The 17804-nt window shown below is 54.4% G+C and overlaps 1 protein-coding gene across 1 annotated transcript; it reads right to left on the bottom strand.

The window, feature by feature from the left end:
• Nucleotides 1-5619: 5619 nt before the first annotated feature.
• On the bottom strand, nucleotides 5620-9371 carry Tmem51 (transmembrane protein 51). The gene is made up of 2 exons (XM_048350281.1): nucleotides 8906-9371; nucleotides 5620-6366 (listed from the first exon to the last, which is right to left on the bottom strand). Exons 1-2 carry the CDS (start codon nucleotides 9238-9240, stop codon nucleotides 5949-5951), a joined length of 753 nt encoding a protein of 250 aa, XP_048206238.1. The 5' UTR covers nucleotides 9241-9371; the 3' UTR covers nucleotides 5620-5948.
• Between the last annotated feature and the right edge of the window lie 8433 nt (nucleotides 9372-17804).

The raw sequence follows: 17804 nt of genomic DNA, 5'->3' as shown, positions 1-17804 counted from the left end.
AAGGTGGAAAGACAGTAATACATAGACCATATGTTGTTTTATCCAGTCATCCATCAATCCTCTTAGGTGATTATTAGCTAGAATTCTTCTATAAAGAAGTTTTTTGTTGGGCACTGGTGGCTCCTACTTGTAAACCCAAGCTTGTCAGGAGGCTAAGATCTGAGGACCATGGTTTGAAACCAGCCCCCGCAGACAAATACAAAAGTGGGGACTCTTATCTCCAATTAACCAGTGAAAATCTGGAGGCGGAGGTGTGGTGTAAGTGGTACAGCACCAGCCTTGAGCAAAAAGGCTAAGGGAGAGCTTAAAACCCTGAGTTCAAGCCCTAGTACACACACACAAACACACACACACACACACAGACCAAAAAAGACATTTGCCATAAAATACAGTTTGTTCAGGACAGGCAGAACACATCCTTTCCCTTTATGTGTTAATAGTCGAGTAAAAAGCAACCTCTGAAAGCGACTAGTGCAATCTTGAGCTATCATTGGGGATGCTTGATTAAAGCCAGGCAGAGATGTTTCCGCGTGGGATTTGCTGTTCTCCTGGGGGGCATCTCAGGGGTCCTGGGCGGCTCCTTTGTTCTCCCAGGCGGAGGCCGGATTGGGTTCTAACTGTCCTGTTTGTGTAGTGTGGCTTGGCCTTCGCACAAGCATGGCTGCATCTCAGCTTTCTTTCTGCGCACAGGGAGGGTGCACGAGAGGCATTCCAGCCCTGCTCGGGGCCCCACAGGGCTCACACCTTTGGCTTTTCCTGACCTCGGGGCCCGATGCACCCAGCACTCTTTCCCATTCTCAGTTTCTCCAGGCTGCCTCTGTTCCCCAGTAGACTCCACACTGTGGTTTAAATCTCCGACCTCATCCCTGGCCCCTGTGTGTCAGTCACCCCCTGTGGACGGTGAGTCGAGGTAGACAGGCTCAGAGGAGGAGGCTGCTCACCTCATGGTGGCCAGGAGGAAGAGAGGCAGAGACAGACCAGAGAGACACAGAGGGGAGAGATGGTGGGAGGGAGGAAAGGAGGAAGGCAAAGAGGCTGAGGGTCTTATCTCCATCAGGGCCACGCCCCCATTGACCTCATAGCCTTCCCCATTGGAGGCCTTGCCCCCAATGACATCACGTCCCCCACTAAGCCCCTCCTCTTAAAGGGCCACCACCTTCCAATAGCAGCATAAGCTGGCCACCAAGCCTGCCACACTTAGGCCTTCAGGAGACAGTTCAGGTTCCCAAACACTTGGGAGGTGCTGTGGGATCCGGAATAGAGAGGCCCAGCCTGAAACTAAGTCCTCCAACGAGCAGACCTCATCCAAGACGGGCCGAGATCGACCATCCCGACCCGAAGCCATCCAGAGAGATAAAGACAGGCTCCATTCGGTTCGATGAAGGGTGCACTAAGGAGAATATTCTCAAGGTCTGCCTAGAAACCTCTGCACTTTCCCACTTAGTTGTATTCCTGGCTCCTGCTTTGCCCCTTGAGACCTTTCTATTATTGGCCTAAGGAAAGATTAATGGGCAATTTTTACTGCTTACAGCCAATGGAAAAATTGCAGGCCATGAAGTATTTTTTAGCTGGGAAAATAAACATCAAGATCAAGTCTTCTGTTCTTTTTTGGTCTCAGTTTTCTTGCCATCTTGCTAGATTAAATGGGCGTTTTCAGCACTCCGCGTGACCAGCGTCTTCTGACAGCATCTCCTGGAAGCAGGGTGATCGTCTTGGCCTTCCTTCTGCTCTGTTTGTGCTGATTTGAGCTGGTGAATTTTCTGTCGGCAAACGCTAACGTGATACCCCTTTCCTAGCTCAAACTCAATCTGTGGACTAGCACGTAAATGTTCTGGTTTTCTTTATTTCTCCCTCATTGTTTCCTTTTTTAAAAAAAAAAACAAAACCAAAACCACCATTAATTAATTGTATAAAAAGGTGTCATTATATTTCCCTACATGTGTATAATCTATTCCAAATTTACCCTTCTATTACTCTTTCTTAATCCAATGTAGATAAGTACTTCAAATCTGGTTTCTAAAATAAATTTTCAGAAATAAAAAGAAAACACAACTCTCTCTCTCTCTCTCTCTTTCTCTCTCTCTCTCTCTCAGTTTAACTTAAACAAAAATAAATGCATTAGGTCTGGGAATATGGCCTAGCGGCAAGAGTGCTCGCCTTGCACACATGAAGCCTTGGGTTCGATTCCCCAGCACCACATATATAGAAAATGGCCAGAAGTGGCACTGTGGCTCAAGTGGCAGAGTGCTAGCCTTGAGCAAAAAGAAGCCAGGGACAGTGCTCAGGCCCTGAGTCCAAGGCCCAGGACTGGCCAAAATAAATAAATAAATAAATGCATTAATTCGCTAGTTAATATGACATACTTACTCAGTTTCTCTAATGCATACATATATAAATAGCTTGTCAGATTTGCTCCTAAAGGCGCAGGAAATTTCTTTTATTTTTAGTCGTTTATTTTGTGTGTTAGTAGTAGGACTTGAACTCTGGGCCTTGAACTCTTGCTCAACTTTTTTTTTTTTTTTTTTGGCCAGTCCTGGGCCTTGGACTCAGGGCCTGAGCACTGTCCCTGGCTTCTTCCCGCTCAAGGCTAGCACACTGCCACTTGAGCCACAGCGCCACTTCTGGCCGTTTTCTGTATATGTGGTGCTGGGGAATCGAACCTAGGGCCTCGTGTATCCGAGGCAGGCACTCTTGCCACTAGGCTATATCCCCAGCCCCTCTTGCTCAACTTTTGAGCTAACAGCTGGGGTTCTTTCACTCACACCATGCCTTTAGTCCAGCATTTTGATAGTTATTTTGTTTGTTTTGTTTTTTTCCAGTCCTGGGGCTTGAACTCAGGTCCCTGGCTTCTTTTTGCTCAAGGCTAGCACTCTACCACTTGAGCCACAGTGCCACTTCTAGCTTTTTCTATATACGTGGTGCTGAGGAATTGAACCGAGGGCTTCATGTATACGAGGCAAGCACTCTACCACTAGGCCATATCCCCAGCCTTTGATAGTTATTTTGGAGACAGGGTCTCACAACTTCCCCCCCACCCCAGTCTGGTTTTTGAACTATGATCTTTATATGTCAGCCTTCAGAGTAGCTAGCATTATGGGTGTGAGCCAGCTTTTTAAAAAAAAAACACTAATTTTCACTAGCATACGTTATTAGCGCAAGAGGGTTCGTTGGGATAATTCCATAGGTGCACACCATGCACTTTGAACAAGTTCCCCTCTCTTTGATATTCCTCTTACCCCTCCCCCCCTTTCCTTTTTCCCATTTACACTGTCTGGTGGGTTTTTCTGCCATCTTCTATGCTAACACATTATTACATTCTTTTATCTTGTCTATGTTTTCACCGAGTAGAAGTGGGTGATTTTTTTTGTGGGGGGTTGGGCACAGTCAGGAAGGACACACTGGAAAAACAAGACACCTCAAGGTTAAACACTGAGAGCATTTGGTTAATGTTAAAGTACCTGCGTAATTCCTGAATTTCCTGCACTCTCGACTCCAGCTTATCTTCGAAACACTCCGTCTCATATGACATTGTTTTCTTCTCTGATTTATAGCCCAGGAAAAGTCAGGCTATAATTTTTGCTTCCAAAATTCTATGATAGTTTTTTTTTATTTTGTCATTTGCCCTCACTGGCTTCCAAGGGTACTTTCAAATCATCTAAAATGTCTCAGTCTGAGATTGTAAGCATTGCCAACCATTATCTTTCTACCTTCACAGTCCAGCTAATAAATCTCTGTTATTACAGTTTATTAAAATTCCATTAAAGGTCAGATGGAAGCAGATGGAGAAAAGGAGATGGGGAGGAACTGTTTCTGTCATGTTACAGGAAATTTAACATTTAATTCTGGAATGGAGGAGGAATAAGAAAACTGTATTCACAAAAGGAAAGGTTGCATTGTTCTTTTTGGGGGGGGGGTGTGTGTATGCCAGTATCGGTACTCTTGAACTTGAGTCTTGTGTTCTTGCCCAACCAAGGCTGGTGCTCTACCGCTTGAGCTATAGCTCTACTTCCTGCTTTTTGTGGTGGTTAGTGAGAGATAAGAGTCTCATGGACTTTTCTGCCCCGGGGCTGACTTTGAACCAGGATCCTCAGATCTCAGGCTGTGGAGTAGCTAGGATTCTCGACGTCAGCCACCAGCACCCAGGAGGTTCTGTATCTCCAATTAACCATAAAAAAACTAGAAGTGGGGGCTGGGAATGTGGCCTAGTGACGAGAGTGCTTGCCTTGTATACATGAAGCCCTGGGTTCGATTCCCCAGCACCACATATACAGAAAATGGCCAGAAGTGGTGCTGTGGCTCACGTGGCAGAGTGCTAGCCTTGAGCAAAAAGAAGCCAGGGACAGTGCTCAGGCCCAGGACTGGCCAAAAACAAAAACTAGAAGTGGAGCTGTGGCTCAAGTGGTAGAAGGCCAGTGTTGAGCTCAGGGACAAGTGCCCAGGCCTTGAGTTCGAGCCCCAGGACCAGCACACACACTCCCCTGTGGACCTGCAATTCCCCATGTGTTTCCCTCCTAGATTGCCCAGTCACCAGGAAGAAAGTACTGGAAAAGCAAGCAAGGCCCTGGGTGGGGCCTCATAATGGTGCTGTGGTGGAGAGCGGGCCCTGGCCTTGAGTGTTCCGGCCTCCCCCACACCCACCCACCCTGGCCCCGCCCCTTGATTAGCATATCACATTTGCATAGGACAGTGAAAGTTTGGAACTGGAGGCTGTAAAACCAGTCCAGATCAGCTGACTTAACTTCCTCCCTGCCAGGGGCTGCTTAGGAAACGGCAAAGGCCCAGAACTTTCTCCTGTAACAAGGCTTCAGGTTGCAGCCTCCAGGTGGGGTCTCCCAGGCTCCCCGGGGGTGACTGAATTGTCCTCAGTGTGTGCGAGCTAACCTGCCCTCCGGGCTTGGGGTACAGAAGACAGGGCTGTGCGTGCAGTGCTCAGCTCTGTGGTGTATGGAACCCATTAACTCTCATCACTGGCAGTGCTCATGCGCCAGCCAGCATTGCAAGAATTACACAGATAACTCGCCAGTCAAAGGCACTCCATAGAAAACATTTTATTACTATCAAAAGCTCCGTGGCACAGCTTGCCAGAACGCAACACCTCCTCTTCCCCTGTGGCCGTGACCGCGTGCAGGGTTGACAGGTGGAGAGCTCCGTGCTACCTACAGATCAACAGGCCTCGGACACTCAAACTGCCAACAGTACCCAGGGCCCCGAGGAAGGCGCCCCTCCCCCCACAGGGATGCGCCACACAATCTCACTGCCCCCTAGGTAGTGGGTTCCAGGGAAGAAAGCAGATACAAAATTACATTCTTATTTGGGGGACCAGGAGGGGGAAAGGAGATGGCTGGTTCTGGAACTTGAACTCAGGGCCTGACTTCTTCTTTTGCTCAAGGCTAGCACTTGATCCGCAGCGCCACTTCCGGCTGTGGTGCTGAGGAATCGAACCCAGGGCTTCATGTATACGAGGCAGGCGAGCACTTTACCTCTAGGCCATATTCCCAGCCCTGTCCCTGAGCTTTCTTACTGAAGGCTCTCAAGGCTAGCTAGCACTCTACCACTTGAGGCACAGATCCACTTTGGGCTTTTTTTTTTTTTTTTAATTTAAATGGAGATAAGAGTCTCGAAAGACCTTCCTGCCAGGGCTGGCTTTGAACCTTGATCCTCAGATCTCAGCCTCCTGAGCAGCTAGGATGACAGGCGTGAGCCACCAGTGCCCAGCTTCTTCTTGAAAATAAGGTAGTCGTTTTGTGGAAATAAAACCAAGCCACCACCGTCTACGCCAGTGGCCAAGCCAAGGATCCTGCCCTTGTGTGCGGCCAGGGGTTTGGGAGGAGGATGCTTGGTGTCCTTCCTGCTTGGCGGCCGGGCCCCAGGCGACCTCCATACAGTCTGTGGGTGCAGAGGGTAAGGGATGGAGGGAGCGTGGCCTGGGGGGGGGGGTGTGTGTCTGCTCAGTCGGGGGGCCGGGCCTCAGGGGTCCTCTCCTGCACCTCATCGTACTGCGGCGGGGGTGTCAGAGGCTCGATGGAGGGGGGTGGGACATTTTTATCGGGGAGGTTGATCCTGAAGTCTTTGAGGTGAAGTTTCTCAGACTTAATCCTTCGAACTTTCAACGGCTTCAGGCGTTTGGCCGTCTTGGAGTTCTGCCGATCCGGGGGCTGCCCTGGGCCGGCCTCGGCGTCCGACCTGCCGGTGGTGGGGGTGGACTCATCCAGCCCCGTTAAGGACTCATAGGAGGGCAGAGAGACCCCCAGCCCCGGGCTCTGCTCCGGCTGCCTGGCTCCTGAGTGGCTGGAATTCATGACTTCATCGTAGCTGGGGACGTAGTATCGGGCCGAGGCCTCCTCCTCGTCGTCCTCCTCCTCCTGGCTGCAGACAGACAGACAGACATCAGAAGTCTTGCAACCCCACCGTCAGCTCCCCGGGAGGCACCTGGACCACACATGCCACCCAGGGGTCCCAGAAGTACCAAAGCTAACATTCCACCTGCCCCATCCGTAGAAGTTAGCATCCACCTGCCATGTGACACGTCGTTTCCTGTGGCTTTGAGCCAAAGGACCAGCTAGGCCTCAGTCCTAGAACACATGCATTGTGTCATAGCCCCCCTGAGGGCCTGGGGGGTATTTGGATGACCTGGGGGCATTCTGATGCCAGGATTGTGGCTGGGGGGGGGATGGGCTTTGGTCATGCTGTTAGGAAAGGGAAGGTGGGCAGGAGAGGGGGGCCACACCTGCGGCCACTGTGTTCCATCCCCTGAGTGTTTCCTCATTGATTTCCTTTGCCTGGGAGCCTTGCAAAGGCGACCACCTGCCGGGCCAGGCTGTTTATTCCAACACCCAGCTTGTCCTCTGGCCAAAGACGACAAGGTTATATAACACAATACCAATCTGAAGCAACACGGTCACCTCCAGGGATCAAAGAAGCATCTGGATGGTAACATTTGCATGTACCCTAAATTATTCTACAATTTTATCTTCCAGGTTCCTCCCAAAACTCAGCAAGATCAAATTTGGTTTTGTTAGAACATTGAATGGGAAAAATTCACCAATTCAGGAACGTGTGTGTGTGTGTGTGTGTGTGTGTGTTTGTGTCAGTCCTGGGCTTGAACTCAGGGCCTAGGCACTGTCCTGAGCTTTTTTTTTTTTTTTTTTTGGCCAGTCCTGGGCCTTGGACTCAGGGCCTGAGCACTGTCCCTGGCTTCCTATTGTTCAAGGCTAGCACTCTGCCACCTGAGCCCCAGCGCCACTTCTGGCCATTTTCTGTATATGTGGTGCTGGGGAATTGAACCCAGGGCCTCAAGTATACGAGGCAAGCACTCTTGCCACTAGGCCATATCCCCAGCCCCTGTCCTGAGCTTTGATTCACTCAAGGCTGGCACTCTACCACTTGAGCCACAGCTCTACTTCTGGTTTTTTTTTGGTGGTTAATTGGAGAGAAGAGTCTCACGGACTTTTCTGCCAGAGCTGGCTTCAAGCCTTGATCCTCACATCTCAGCCTCCCGAGGAGCTAGGATGACAGGTGAGAGCCACCAGAGCTCAGCAGCTCAGGACATTAAAAGGAAAATGTTTTTTCATTTTACAAGGAGTCATGCCCAAGTGCTCCCTGAGGGTCCTCCGCCTGACCCTGCAGGGTGGCCGTGGCTGACCCTCGGCTTCCTCCCATTCACCGGCCGGCTGACATGGGGACTGGGAATGGCTCTTTTCCGTGTCTCCATGGTTTTCAGGACAAGCCAGTGTGACCGGGACAGCTAGCTCTATGTGACTGCCCTGGGGTGCTCAGGCCGAACCCTGTTTCTGAGCGTGTCTGTGAAGATCTTTCCAGAAGAGAGGTAGCCTTGAATCTATGGGCTCAGTTAGGCAGTAGGCCTCCGCTAGCGTGGTGGGTATTGCCCAACCCATGGAGGGACCGCAGAATTGAAGGTAGCACTCTCTCCTTAGCTGGGCAGCTCCTCTCCTCTTCTCTTGCCCTGCTCAGACTGAGTTAAACCTCCAAGAAGCCTTTCTGTGTGGTGGTTAATTATTCCTTGTCGGTCGACTTATTTTTGATGAGCCTGGCGTTCGAATGCAAGTGCCTCTCACTTGTTCAGCTTGACTTGTTTAGGTGGTGCTCTACCACTTCAGCCATGCCTCTCGCCCAGCTTCTGGCTGGTTATTTTGGAGACAGGATCTTGTAGGACCTTTCTGGTTTGTAACCACAGTCCTCAGATCTCAGCTTTCCTGAGTAGCTAGGATTCGAGGTGTGAGCAGGCTGTGATGGTGGGTCTGGACTGTCAAGCGACTGGACTGAGAGATGCTCAGCATATTATTAGTGAAGCACACCTCTATGGCTGCCTATGAGGGCATTTGCAGAGGCGATTAACTTAGGAGGGATGAGCCCCCTGGATGTGCTGGCACTTTGGTTCACCTGCCTTGGCCAACATGATAGGCAGAGAGAGACAGACAGACAGAGACACACAAAGAAACTGAGAGACAGAGACAAGCATATGGAGAGAGAGAGAGAGAGAGAGAGAGAGAGAGAGAACTAGATTTCGCTTGTCTTTTAAAACATCGTTGTGGCATTTGGGGGTCAAATGCAATACTGTATCCCAACCTCTTCAAATCGAAGCGAAGCGTACCCCGCATGCGTGGGCAGGCAGACAGGCACCCACACTGGTGCCCGCGGTGGCTACCCCAGGCCTTGATCAGTTTCCTGGGTCGTCCTCCTCTCGGCACGCCTGTAATCCAATCCACCTGACGTGGGGGGTCGGGGGGGGTGGGGGGTCAGGGGGTGGGGGGGCCCTGCTTGCGAAGTCCAGGGTGGCTTGTGCCGATAATGAGCAGTTTCCCACGACCTAGCTAGACTAAAATACGTCCACCCCGGGACCCTCCCCCCCCCCACCGGGTCCAGCCTGGGACCGGGCTATCCTCACCTGTCCTCCTCCTGGGCCCGAGACACGGTCCCCGCCTGCTGCTGGATGCGGGCTAGCTCCTCGCTCCGCCGCTGCTCCCGCCTGTCCCGCACACTCAGGCAGATGGACAGCAGCAGCAGCGCCACGCCAGCCCCGACCAGCACGTACGCCACCGAGAAGGTCTTGCTCTTCAGGATGCCGCTCCCGATCTCCGTCTTGTTGCCCTGAGGCGTCAGTTTGTCGGCGCTGAACCCGGGGACCAGGTTCCACATGGCCATGATCACCCCGAGGACCAGCATTCCCAGGCCGATGGCCGTCAGGGCGTAGTGCGAGCCGCTGGCCTTGGACTGAGCCATCCCGGCTGTGGGAGCCAGCTCCGAGAGAGGACAGGAATGAATAAAAAGCGGCAGCAGCCACGGAGAGCTCTTCGGTGCACTAGAGACGATCTCTGGAACCGATCCTCAAGAAATGGTCGCCTGCAGGAACTCCAGACATCCCGCGTTGGACGGCTGTGCCCGGGGGGCCTGGAAGGGGAACCGAGGGGGCCAAGAGAACAATCAGTTCACAGCCATCCTGGCTTTGCCTGGCCTCTGGTGCCTCTCGGGTTTCCCACAGGCTCCATCCTCGACCAGCCCCACGGCCAGAACCGAGTCCGGGCCCACCCCGCAGGGGCGGCAAGGTCAGCGCTCCGGGCACTGAGACATTCCTGCTTAATCGAGAGCAGGAGAGCCTCAGCCCTCCCTGGAGGCAGCAAGAGGCAGCCAGCCAAGGCCCAGCCAAGAGCAATCACTGTCACTAACTGCTTGAGTGACAGGGCATGAGCCAATGGCATGCCCTTCCCGGAGGCTGCCCCTCCCGCCCTCACTGGCTCCCTTTTCAGAGGAGGTTCTTTAACTCAGGCGAGGCCTTGAACTCAGAACCTCACACTTTTGCTTGGCTTTTTCGCTCAAGGCCGGTGCTCTACCACTTGAGCCACATCTCCACTTCCAGCTTTTGTGCTGCTTCATTGAAGACAAGAGTCTTCTCACAGCTCACGGATGTTCCTGCCTGGGCTGGCTCTGAACCCTGATCCTCGGATCTCAGCTTCTTGAGTAGCTAGGATGACAGGCGTGAGCTGCCATGCTCGGCTGTAGTTTTCTGATCACCTCAATTCAGGGGTCCCTTCCAGGTGCTCCCAGAAACCCTTAGGGACTATGTTGCCGGTCTCTCATTCGGTCGTCTGTCATTGTCATCTCTGGGGATGGCACATAGCAGAGACTCAAATAAAGTCCGATGAAATAACAGACCCCCCCCCCCCCCCAGCAAAGCTAGCCTTCTGTCAGACCTTCTCTGAGAGGCACAGAAGCCCACACGTCCTTCAGTTTAGCTCGGTGCCAGCAGGACCAAACATCCCTCCCCTCATGAAGCAGCAGCTCCAAGAACTGAGCTCAAGGGGGCAGCCGGCAACCCTGGGCTTCCGGGGTGCCTGGGGGTCCAGTGAGCCTGGAAGTCACTTGGGTGCTCGGGGCTGGCCCATCTTTGGGGACCCCAGGGGAGGCGCAGGTACTGCCTTTTGCTGCTCACTGGTCCCGGGAGCCCCTGAAGCCGTCCCTGATCACAATGCCCCCCAGTGCAGTGGGCGAGGCTGGGAATCTGGGTGGATCCTATTTCCAGACCCACATTCTTTCCGATCTTTCCAAAACCATGCTATCCAGGACACCTGAAATCTGATGCCGAGTTATTTTCTCCATCAACCCCTGTGGAACTGGCCACTTTGTGAAGAGATACTCTAAAAATATTTGGGGCAACATCCTCTATCAGCGTGAGGCTCCAGCTTGCTTTCTTCCCCCCCCCCCCCCGACCTAGACAAATATTTTTTGTGCATCTACGAACCTGTCCAGCAGCATGCCAGGCCCGGGGTTTAACAGAGTCCTCTGAGAGGGGAAGGTACGGCGTGGCAGGCCTCACCCCTACCCACGGACAAACGGACCAGGAAAATGTGCGAGGCACCGGGGGCTCACGCCCGTCATCCTAGCTACTCAGGAGGCTGAGATCTGAGGATCGTGGTTTGAAGCCAGCCCGGGCAGGGAAGTCTGTGAGATTCTTATCGCCAACTAATCGCCAACCAGGAAGCCAGAAGCAGAGCCGTGGCTCAAGTGGTCGAGCGCCAGCCTTGAGCAAAAAAAAGCCAAGCGAGCGCACAAGGCCCTGCGTTCAAGCCCCACTACCAGCACAAGGGAAAAAAAAGAAAGAATTTTACTGGTGTACCAAGAAGAAGAATATTTGTTATGTCATTCATGGGAAATGGATGGACTAGAAAAAAACGGCTGAAGCGAGGGACGTCAGGTTCAGGGACACCACGGCCACACGTTTTCTCGTCGGCCAAGGCTAGCTTTAAATTATAACCATACGCGAGAGCACAGACAGGTATACGCAGATAGACGGGAGAGGGAACCGCGGTGGTACAGGAGGCGACTTGAAGACACTCCGCTGGTCCTGTGAATGAACTAAACACCCCACCCCCACCCCCCGCCTCGGAACCCGCGCCCTCGGACCTGAGCCATTCTCTGCGGCACGCCGTCAACTGTGCCATCACCAAGAAAGACCACAGTCAGGGAGAAGCATGAGACCGGGGACCACTGTAACTCTGCAGACCTCCCCCTCCCTCCTCCTCCTCCTCCCTCCATTCTCCCTGTTTTGCCCGCAGCCAATGCCTGCACCCTGGAGACGGCTGAGGATGTCCTGAAGCGCTGTGTCCCACGGCTGCTGTGGACGGAATCTCCTCACTCTGCCCTTCACTGTGTCTCTTTAATTGGCGTCTGGAGGTGGCGAGCCAGACTTTGGGCCTCGGGTCTAAACACCTGGCTTCAGTGTAACTCCTGGGTTTTTTTTTTTTTTTTGGTCAGTTGTGGGGCTTGAACCTTGGGCGTGGGCACTGCCTCTGGGCTCTTCAGCTCAAGGCTAGTGCGCTAACCACTCGGAGCCACAGCGCCACTTCCGGTTTTCTGGCTAATTGGAGATAAGAGTCTCAGGGACTTCACTGCCCAGGCTGGCATGGAACCCTCATCGTCAGATCTCAGCCTCTTCAGTAGCTAGGATTGCAGGTGAGAGCCCGGCCAGTGTAACTCCTTTGAAGAACGAACTTACAATTTAACAAGAAGAATACTGCAAAGCTGGAACGTGTGTTGTCAAGGGGGAGGGGGCAGATGGAGGAAGAGAGGAAGGGTGGCAAAGGAAGCCAGAATGTTCCACAGACACTTGTGAAACAGGAACCAGGTCACTGGAGGGGGGGGGGGCTGGAGAGGTGGGGGAGAGCAAGGGGAGGGGTGACATGGATCCAGACGTGTCAGGCTCACAAACGGACACACTGAATTGAAACCCTTTGTACAAATATGTAAGGCTGGGAATCTGGCCTAGTGGTAAAGTGCTTGCCTCATATACATGAAACCCTGGGTTTGATTCCCCAGTACCACATATATAGAAAATGGCCAGAGGTGGCGCTGTGGCTCAAGTGGTAGAGTGCTAGCCTTGAGCAAAAAGAAGCCAGGGACAGTGCTCAGGCCCTGAGTCCAAGCGTGCGTATGGGCGCCTTTCATAGGTAAGCCTGTGCAATCATGCATACACACAATTGCAGGAGTATGAGTGTACACGGGGGCGGTGTGCAGAGCACATGGCAGAGAGCCCCCTGCTGCGGAGTGGTAGGAAACGTTCACACACACACACACATACACACACACACACACACACACACACGCACACACGGAAGTTGGGGCTCTAGGCCTCAAGGATGCTCGCTTGGCTTTTATCCAGCAGATGGGATGGGAGGCCAGGTCAGCCTCGGGGGGCTCAGGGTGGGAGGGGAGTGATCAGAACCCGCGCTCCCCCCAGGAGGGGAGGGGCCACTCCCGGAGCACCTGCTGGGGGCCGACAGCCGGCCTGGTGTCCGGCGGTGGCTCCAGTTTGCCGTCAGATCCAGCCTTGCTTTATGGGCACCGTGCCTGGCTCCCTGGGGTCTGTCAACCCGGCCCCAGATGGCCGGCTGTTGACTTTATTTCTGCCTTGTTGACCCTGAGTGGCCCCGTGATATATTTAGCCCGCTGTTCTTTCCCTTTCAAAAATATGGAAAGAAGCTAATTTGGGGCTTGGAGGCTTGGAACCAGGCAGCTCTCACAATGTCTCCCCCTCAGAGGCCAGCCCCGGGCCCAGGGTGCCCGGGCCACACCCTGGGGCTGGAGTGGGACCCACCCAGCACCCTTCACCCTAGGCAGGGGCAGGAGAATCACGCCGGATCTAGGTTGTGAAGAGGATCTGCTAACCCCCAGAGAGAGGCACCTACCTGTGTTTACCTGGGGAGACTCGGGGTAGGCCCCCAACAGCCCTTCATGCCTTGAGTTCAAGGTTTGCCTACAAGAGAGCAGAAGATGCAGTTTCTAAGCCAGCAGTGAGCTCTTGGGTATGGTGAGGTTTGGTGGTTTGGGGATGTTGGGGTGTATGCACGAGACCAGATATGGAAGGTAGCCAGAACTCCACACAAACAACCCAGGGCCACAGACTGGTAACAAGGCAGTAGCCAACGCCTGCCAAACTGGTCCTCCATTTTAACCAAGGATTAAAATTAAAAAGGGGGACACATTCCCAGGCCATTCTCTGAGGAGTATACAACCTTGAGGCCAAACCAGAAAAGAAGAAAGCCAACAGGGAAAGTGAGCCCAGCCTGCTCCACCAGCCCGGAGGGAAACATCCTAAACAGAGCACCAGCAAATTTAACCTCGCTTTCTAGAGAAGAAAGTTCATCAACATCAAGTTGGGACTCATCTCAAGAATGCAAGGCTGGCTCAACAGTAAGGACTAAAATGACATTTCACAAGAGGAAGGATAAATTAGAACAGGAGTGAGCACCCAGCGGAGTACCATGTGGCATTGAGCACCAGTGATGGCTATGTGCACCAATGAGGAAGAGTACTATGGTAGCAGGGAGCATGAGTGACAGCGGCATGCACCAGCGAGGAGGTGTACTATGGTTACAGTGAGTATGAGTGAGTGACAGCGGCATGCACCAATGAGGAGGTATACTATGGTAGCAGTGAGCGTGAGTGACAGCAGCATGCACCAATGAGGAGGTGTACTATGGTTACAGTGAATACGAGGGACAGCTACGTGCACCAATGAGGAGGAGCCTGACAGGAAGAAGAAACTTGCAGAAAGGCAAACTGAAGAACAACAGTCATGGACGGCATGGGTTCATTTAAACAAAGTCCAAAACTAACCAATACATTGCTCTACTTCAGTAATATTAGGAGGAAATTCGGAATTTTACACTAAAATTCAGGATGCTTAGCTCCCGGAGGAATGAGGAATGGCACTGGGGAGGCAATAGTGAAGAGTGACACAAGGTGTGTATCTTTCTTCTGTTATTCCTTAAAACTCACATGTCTTATATAGACTCTTTTGATTGGGGAATCAGTTGAAGAAAAGTTATTTCCCCAAGCTCATCAACGTCTTTTCATGACTCTTAGCATAACATCCAAACTCCTCAGAGCTTTTGACCTCCCTGATTGGACTGGCCTCAGTTTCCCTTTTTATCTCGCCCTCTGACTCACTAGCCTTCAAGGGCTTCCCCTCTGGCGTTTTCCACACCAAGCACTTCCTCCCACAGGGCCTTTGCACTTGCTGTCCTCACTGCTTGAAAATGCCCCTCCCACCCATTCTTTGGTTTGACTCCTTCTTTACTCCTGCTGTCTTTGAGCAAGATTTCCCCAACTATCTCGAATGCTCTGGGCCCTTGCCGACCTTCTCCCCTGTGCACAATGACATCACAGATGACATCACATCACAGTTGGTATATAAGCTCGTCACCCCCTCTCTGTCCTGCACAGGTGTAAACTCAGAAGGTTCTTGTCTGCTTTGTTTACTAAGCACCCAGCACCTCAGCACAATGTACACCGGGCTATTTGTCGAATAAACACATTAAAACGTTCAACTGAGGGCTGGGATGTAGCTCAGTTGGCAAAGCTCCTATCAATGAGGTGAAATGCCCAGCTCAAGACAGGCATTGGGGGATGGGGGTGGAGGGGACACATGTTTGCTCCAGGGGGTCCCAGAAACCATCTCCCCTGGAACCCAAGAAGGAATCAGATCAGATTCCCCAGTGGGGTCAGAAGTCACAAAACCTCAACGGTTCTCCCAGGAGGTCGGCAGAGAGCAGGACAGCCGGGCCTCCTCCATCTGGGCCTGCTGGTCATCAGGCAGGGGTGACCGGGACACCTGAGCAATGATTCGAGGGAGGGGACAACGCAGAGACCCGGAGACAAGGGTTCCAGAGGAAGAACCACAGAGCAAAGGCCTGGCAGCAGGCACCTGACTAGTAGTATAGTTTCCAGGAACCCCCAAACTGGAAAATCAATGTGTCAGTCCACAGGGGTTAGAGCCCAGTGTCCGGCAGGGAGCTGCTATCCTGAGGCAGGTCTGCATCTGCCCCACCTTACCCCACGAAAGAGTGAGGGCTCATCAAGGCCTGCAAGTTAGGGGTAGGGCGGAGTCGGGGGCAGGGCGGAGTCGGGGGCAGGGCGGAGTCAGGGGCAGGGCGGCGCCAGGGGCAGGGCAGAGCCTGAGCCCTGCAAGTTAGGGGCAGGGCGGAGTCAGGGGCAGGGCGGAGTCGGGGGGCAGGGCGGAGTCAGGGGCAGGGCGGAGCCAGGGGCAGGGCGGAGTCGGGGGCAGGGCGGAGCCGGGGGCAGGGCGGAGTGAGGGGCAGGGCGGAGCCAGGGGCAGGGCGGAGCCTGAGCCCAGCTCAAGGCCCTGCAAGTTAGGGGCAGGGCGGAGTCAGGGGCAGGGCGGAGTCAGGGGCAGGGCGGAGTCGGGGGGCAGGGCGGAGTCAGGGGCAGGGCGGAGCCGGGGGCAGGGCGGAGTCGGGGGCAGGGCGGAGTCGGGGGCAGGGCGGAGTCGGGGGCAGGGCGGAGTCGGGGGCAGGGCGGAGTCGGGGGCAGGGCGGAGCGAGGGGCAGGGCGGAGCCAGGGGCAGGGCGGAGCCTGAGCCCAGCTCAAGGCCCTGCAAGTTAGGGGCAGGCAGAGCCTGAACCCCAGTCCAGCCCAGGGGAATTCACCACTCAGCCCCTGTTCTGGGAGTCTGGAGAAGGGCACAGGACGGGCAGGACCAGGGTCCTCGAAGGTGATCCAGGCCCAAACCCCTGGAATTCAGGAACTCAGAAGGCCCTGGTGGCTTTGCCTTGAGACCAGCGAAGAACATCAAGATGGAGACATAGCCCCAGGACCAGTGTCCCCACAGGGGCAAGAGGAAAGGGCACAGGAGGAAGCAGGCTGGAGAATGGCAGCCAGAGGGTGGGGGGAGGTGGCCCCGTGCTGGGTTGCAGGCAGGAAGCTTCCAGAAGCTGGAAAAGGCAAGGGAGCCGTCAGGGCCAGGCATACAGTACAACGGCAGCCCTGGAAGCTCCTTCTCGACCTTGGACCTCCAAAACCTCAAGAGAACAAATGTGGGTTGTTTTAAGCCACTTAGCTCAGGGCAACTCCTTCCGGCAGCCATGGGCAATCAACACCGGCCATCCCGGGGTCCACTGAGCCTTGGGGAGTCCCAGCCCAGCAGCGGGTGTGACTGTATGATACCGTTTATCATTCAGTCATACTTTAACATAGTATTTTCCTACATCTGTTCCCTTGTTTCTTCAGCAACTCACTCTGAACACTCTCATGTAATCCTATTTGGATGGCTGGGTTCTTTATCATGTTTACATTTCCCCAAGATTCCTAGGGTGAATTTTCTAGAATGAGCCTGGGTCCGGACACGTTTCACGTTCGGAGGAGTTTGGCCACAGCAGAGATTCAAATTCCATCTAGGGGCCTCCAGGCTGCCATCTCCCCCTCCTCCTCCTCCCCCTCCTCCCCCCCCCGTGGATCCCATGCCCACAGGCCGCCCCCCCCCCCAGCCTGAGCCCCTTCCCAGGAAGTAAAATTCCTTTTTCCTCCTCAAGAAAACCAGCTCTCCCAGGCTGACTCACTCCCAGCCCCTCCCCCCCCGCGGCTCTGATACTTATCTGCGAGTGCGGTAAATAATTGATGACTGGATTTTTAATCATAAAACTGGAGTAAAGGCTCCCCGTGGGGTCGCCCCCCCCCCCCCCCCCCGCTGGCCACGGCCCTGTGTCTGCCCACCCCCCCCCCCCGGGCTGGCCACAGCCCTGTGTCTGCCCCCCGCCCCCCCCCCCTCCCGCTGGCCACGGCCCTGTGTCTGCCCCCCGCCCCCCCCCCCCCCCCCCCCCCCCGCTGGCCACGGCCCTGTGTCTGCCGTAGTGGTAGCGATCCTCCCATCGCCCCTGGCATGCAACTGCCAACACAGGCTCGGAGCTGGGGAGCGGCGCACGTGGCCGGTTCTGGGGAACCAGTACAAACCGGCTGGCTCCAGAGCCAACACCATTCACCGGGTTCACACCCAGGCTGGCAGACGGCTGTGGTCCGCCTCACAGAACCAATAACTCCACACAGAACCCAAACCCGAACCCCAGCACTTGGGGAGCACAGCTCTCTCCTGAGGACCCTGGGGTTTGGTGGCACCCCCCCCCATTCCCACCCCCCCTCCCGTGGGTGAGGGAGGAGCGAGGGAAGGAAGATGCTGGGGTGGGGTGAGGGGTAGGTGGGTAGCCTCTGCCTCCTCAGGCTGCCCTAACAATGGCTTATTAGCACCATGCTGGTCTACGGTCTCTGAGCTGTGGAAGCCGCCATCTAGGTCTACAATGACAGCACCGGCGGAGGCCCCTCTCTTCAGGGGGTGTCGGGAGACACCCACACCCTGGTACCTCGCAGGTCCCGGAGGCTGCTGCCGGCAGCCCTTGGCTCCTAGCCCCTTCCTCTGACTTTGAAGCGGGCCTCTGGCCTCCGCTTCCCTCATCTCGGGGCCTGATGGGCCGGGGGAGGAGGAGGCCCCCCGAGCGCCA

The sequence above is a fragment of the Perognathus longimembris genome, chromosome 7 (assembly GCF_023159225.1).
Source record: "Perognathus longimembris pacificus isolate PPM17 chromosome 7, ASM2315922v1, whole genome shotgun sequence".
Classification (NCBI taxonomy): Eukaryota; Metazoa; Chordata; class Mammalia; order Rodentia; family Heteromyidae; genus Perognathus; species Perognathus longimembris.
The sequence above is the reverse complement of the archived record's forward strand: the minus strand, read 5'-3'. Positions and strand labels throughout refer to the sequence as shown.

Bases quoted from the DNA above. Each gene is read 5' to 3' on its own strand.
- Tmem51 (XM_048350281.1), bottom strand. From the start codon at position 9,240: ATGGCTCAGTCCAAGGCCAGCGGCTCGCACTACGCCCTGACGGCCATC. The intron at 6,367-8,905 runs GTGAGGATAGCC...GTCTGTCTGCAG, and splicing joins CGGGCCCAGGAGGAGGACAG to CCAGGAGGAGGAGGACGACG.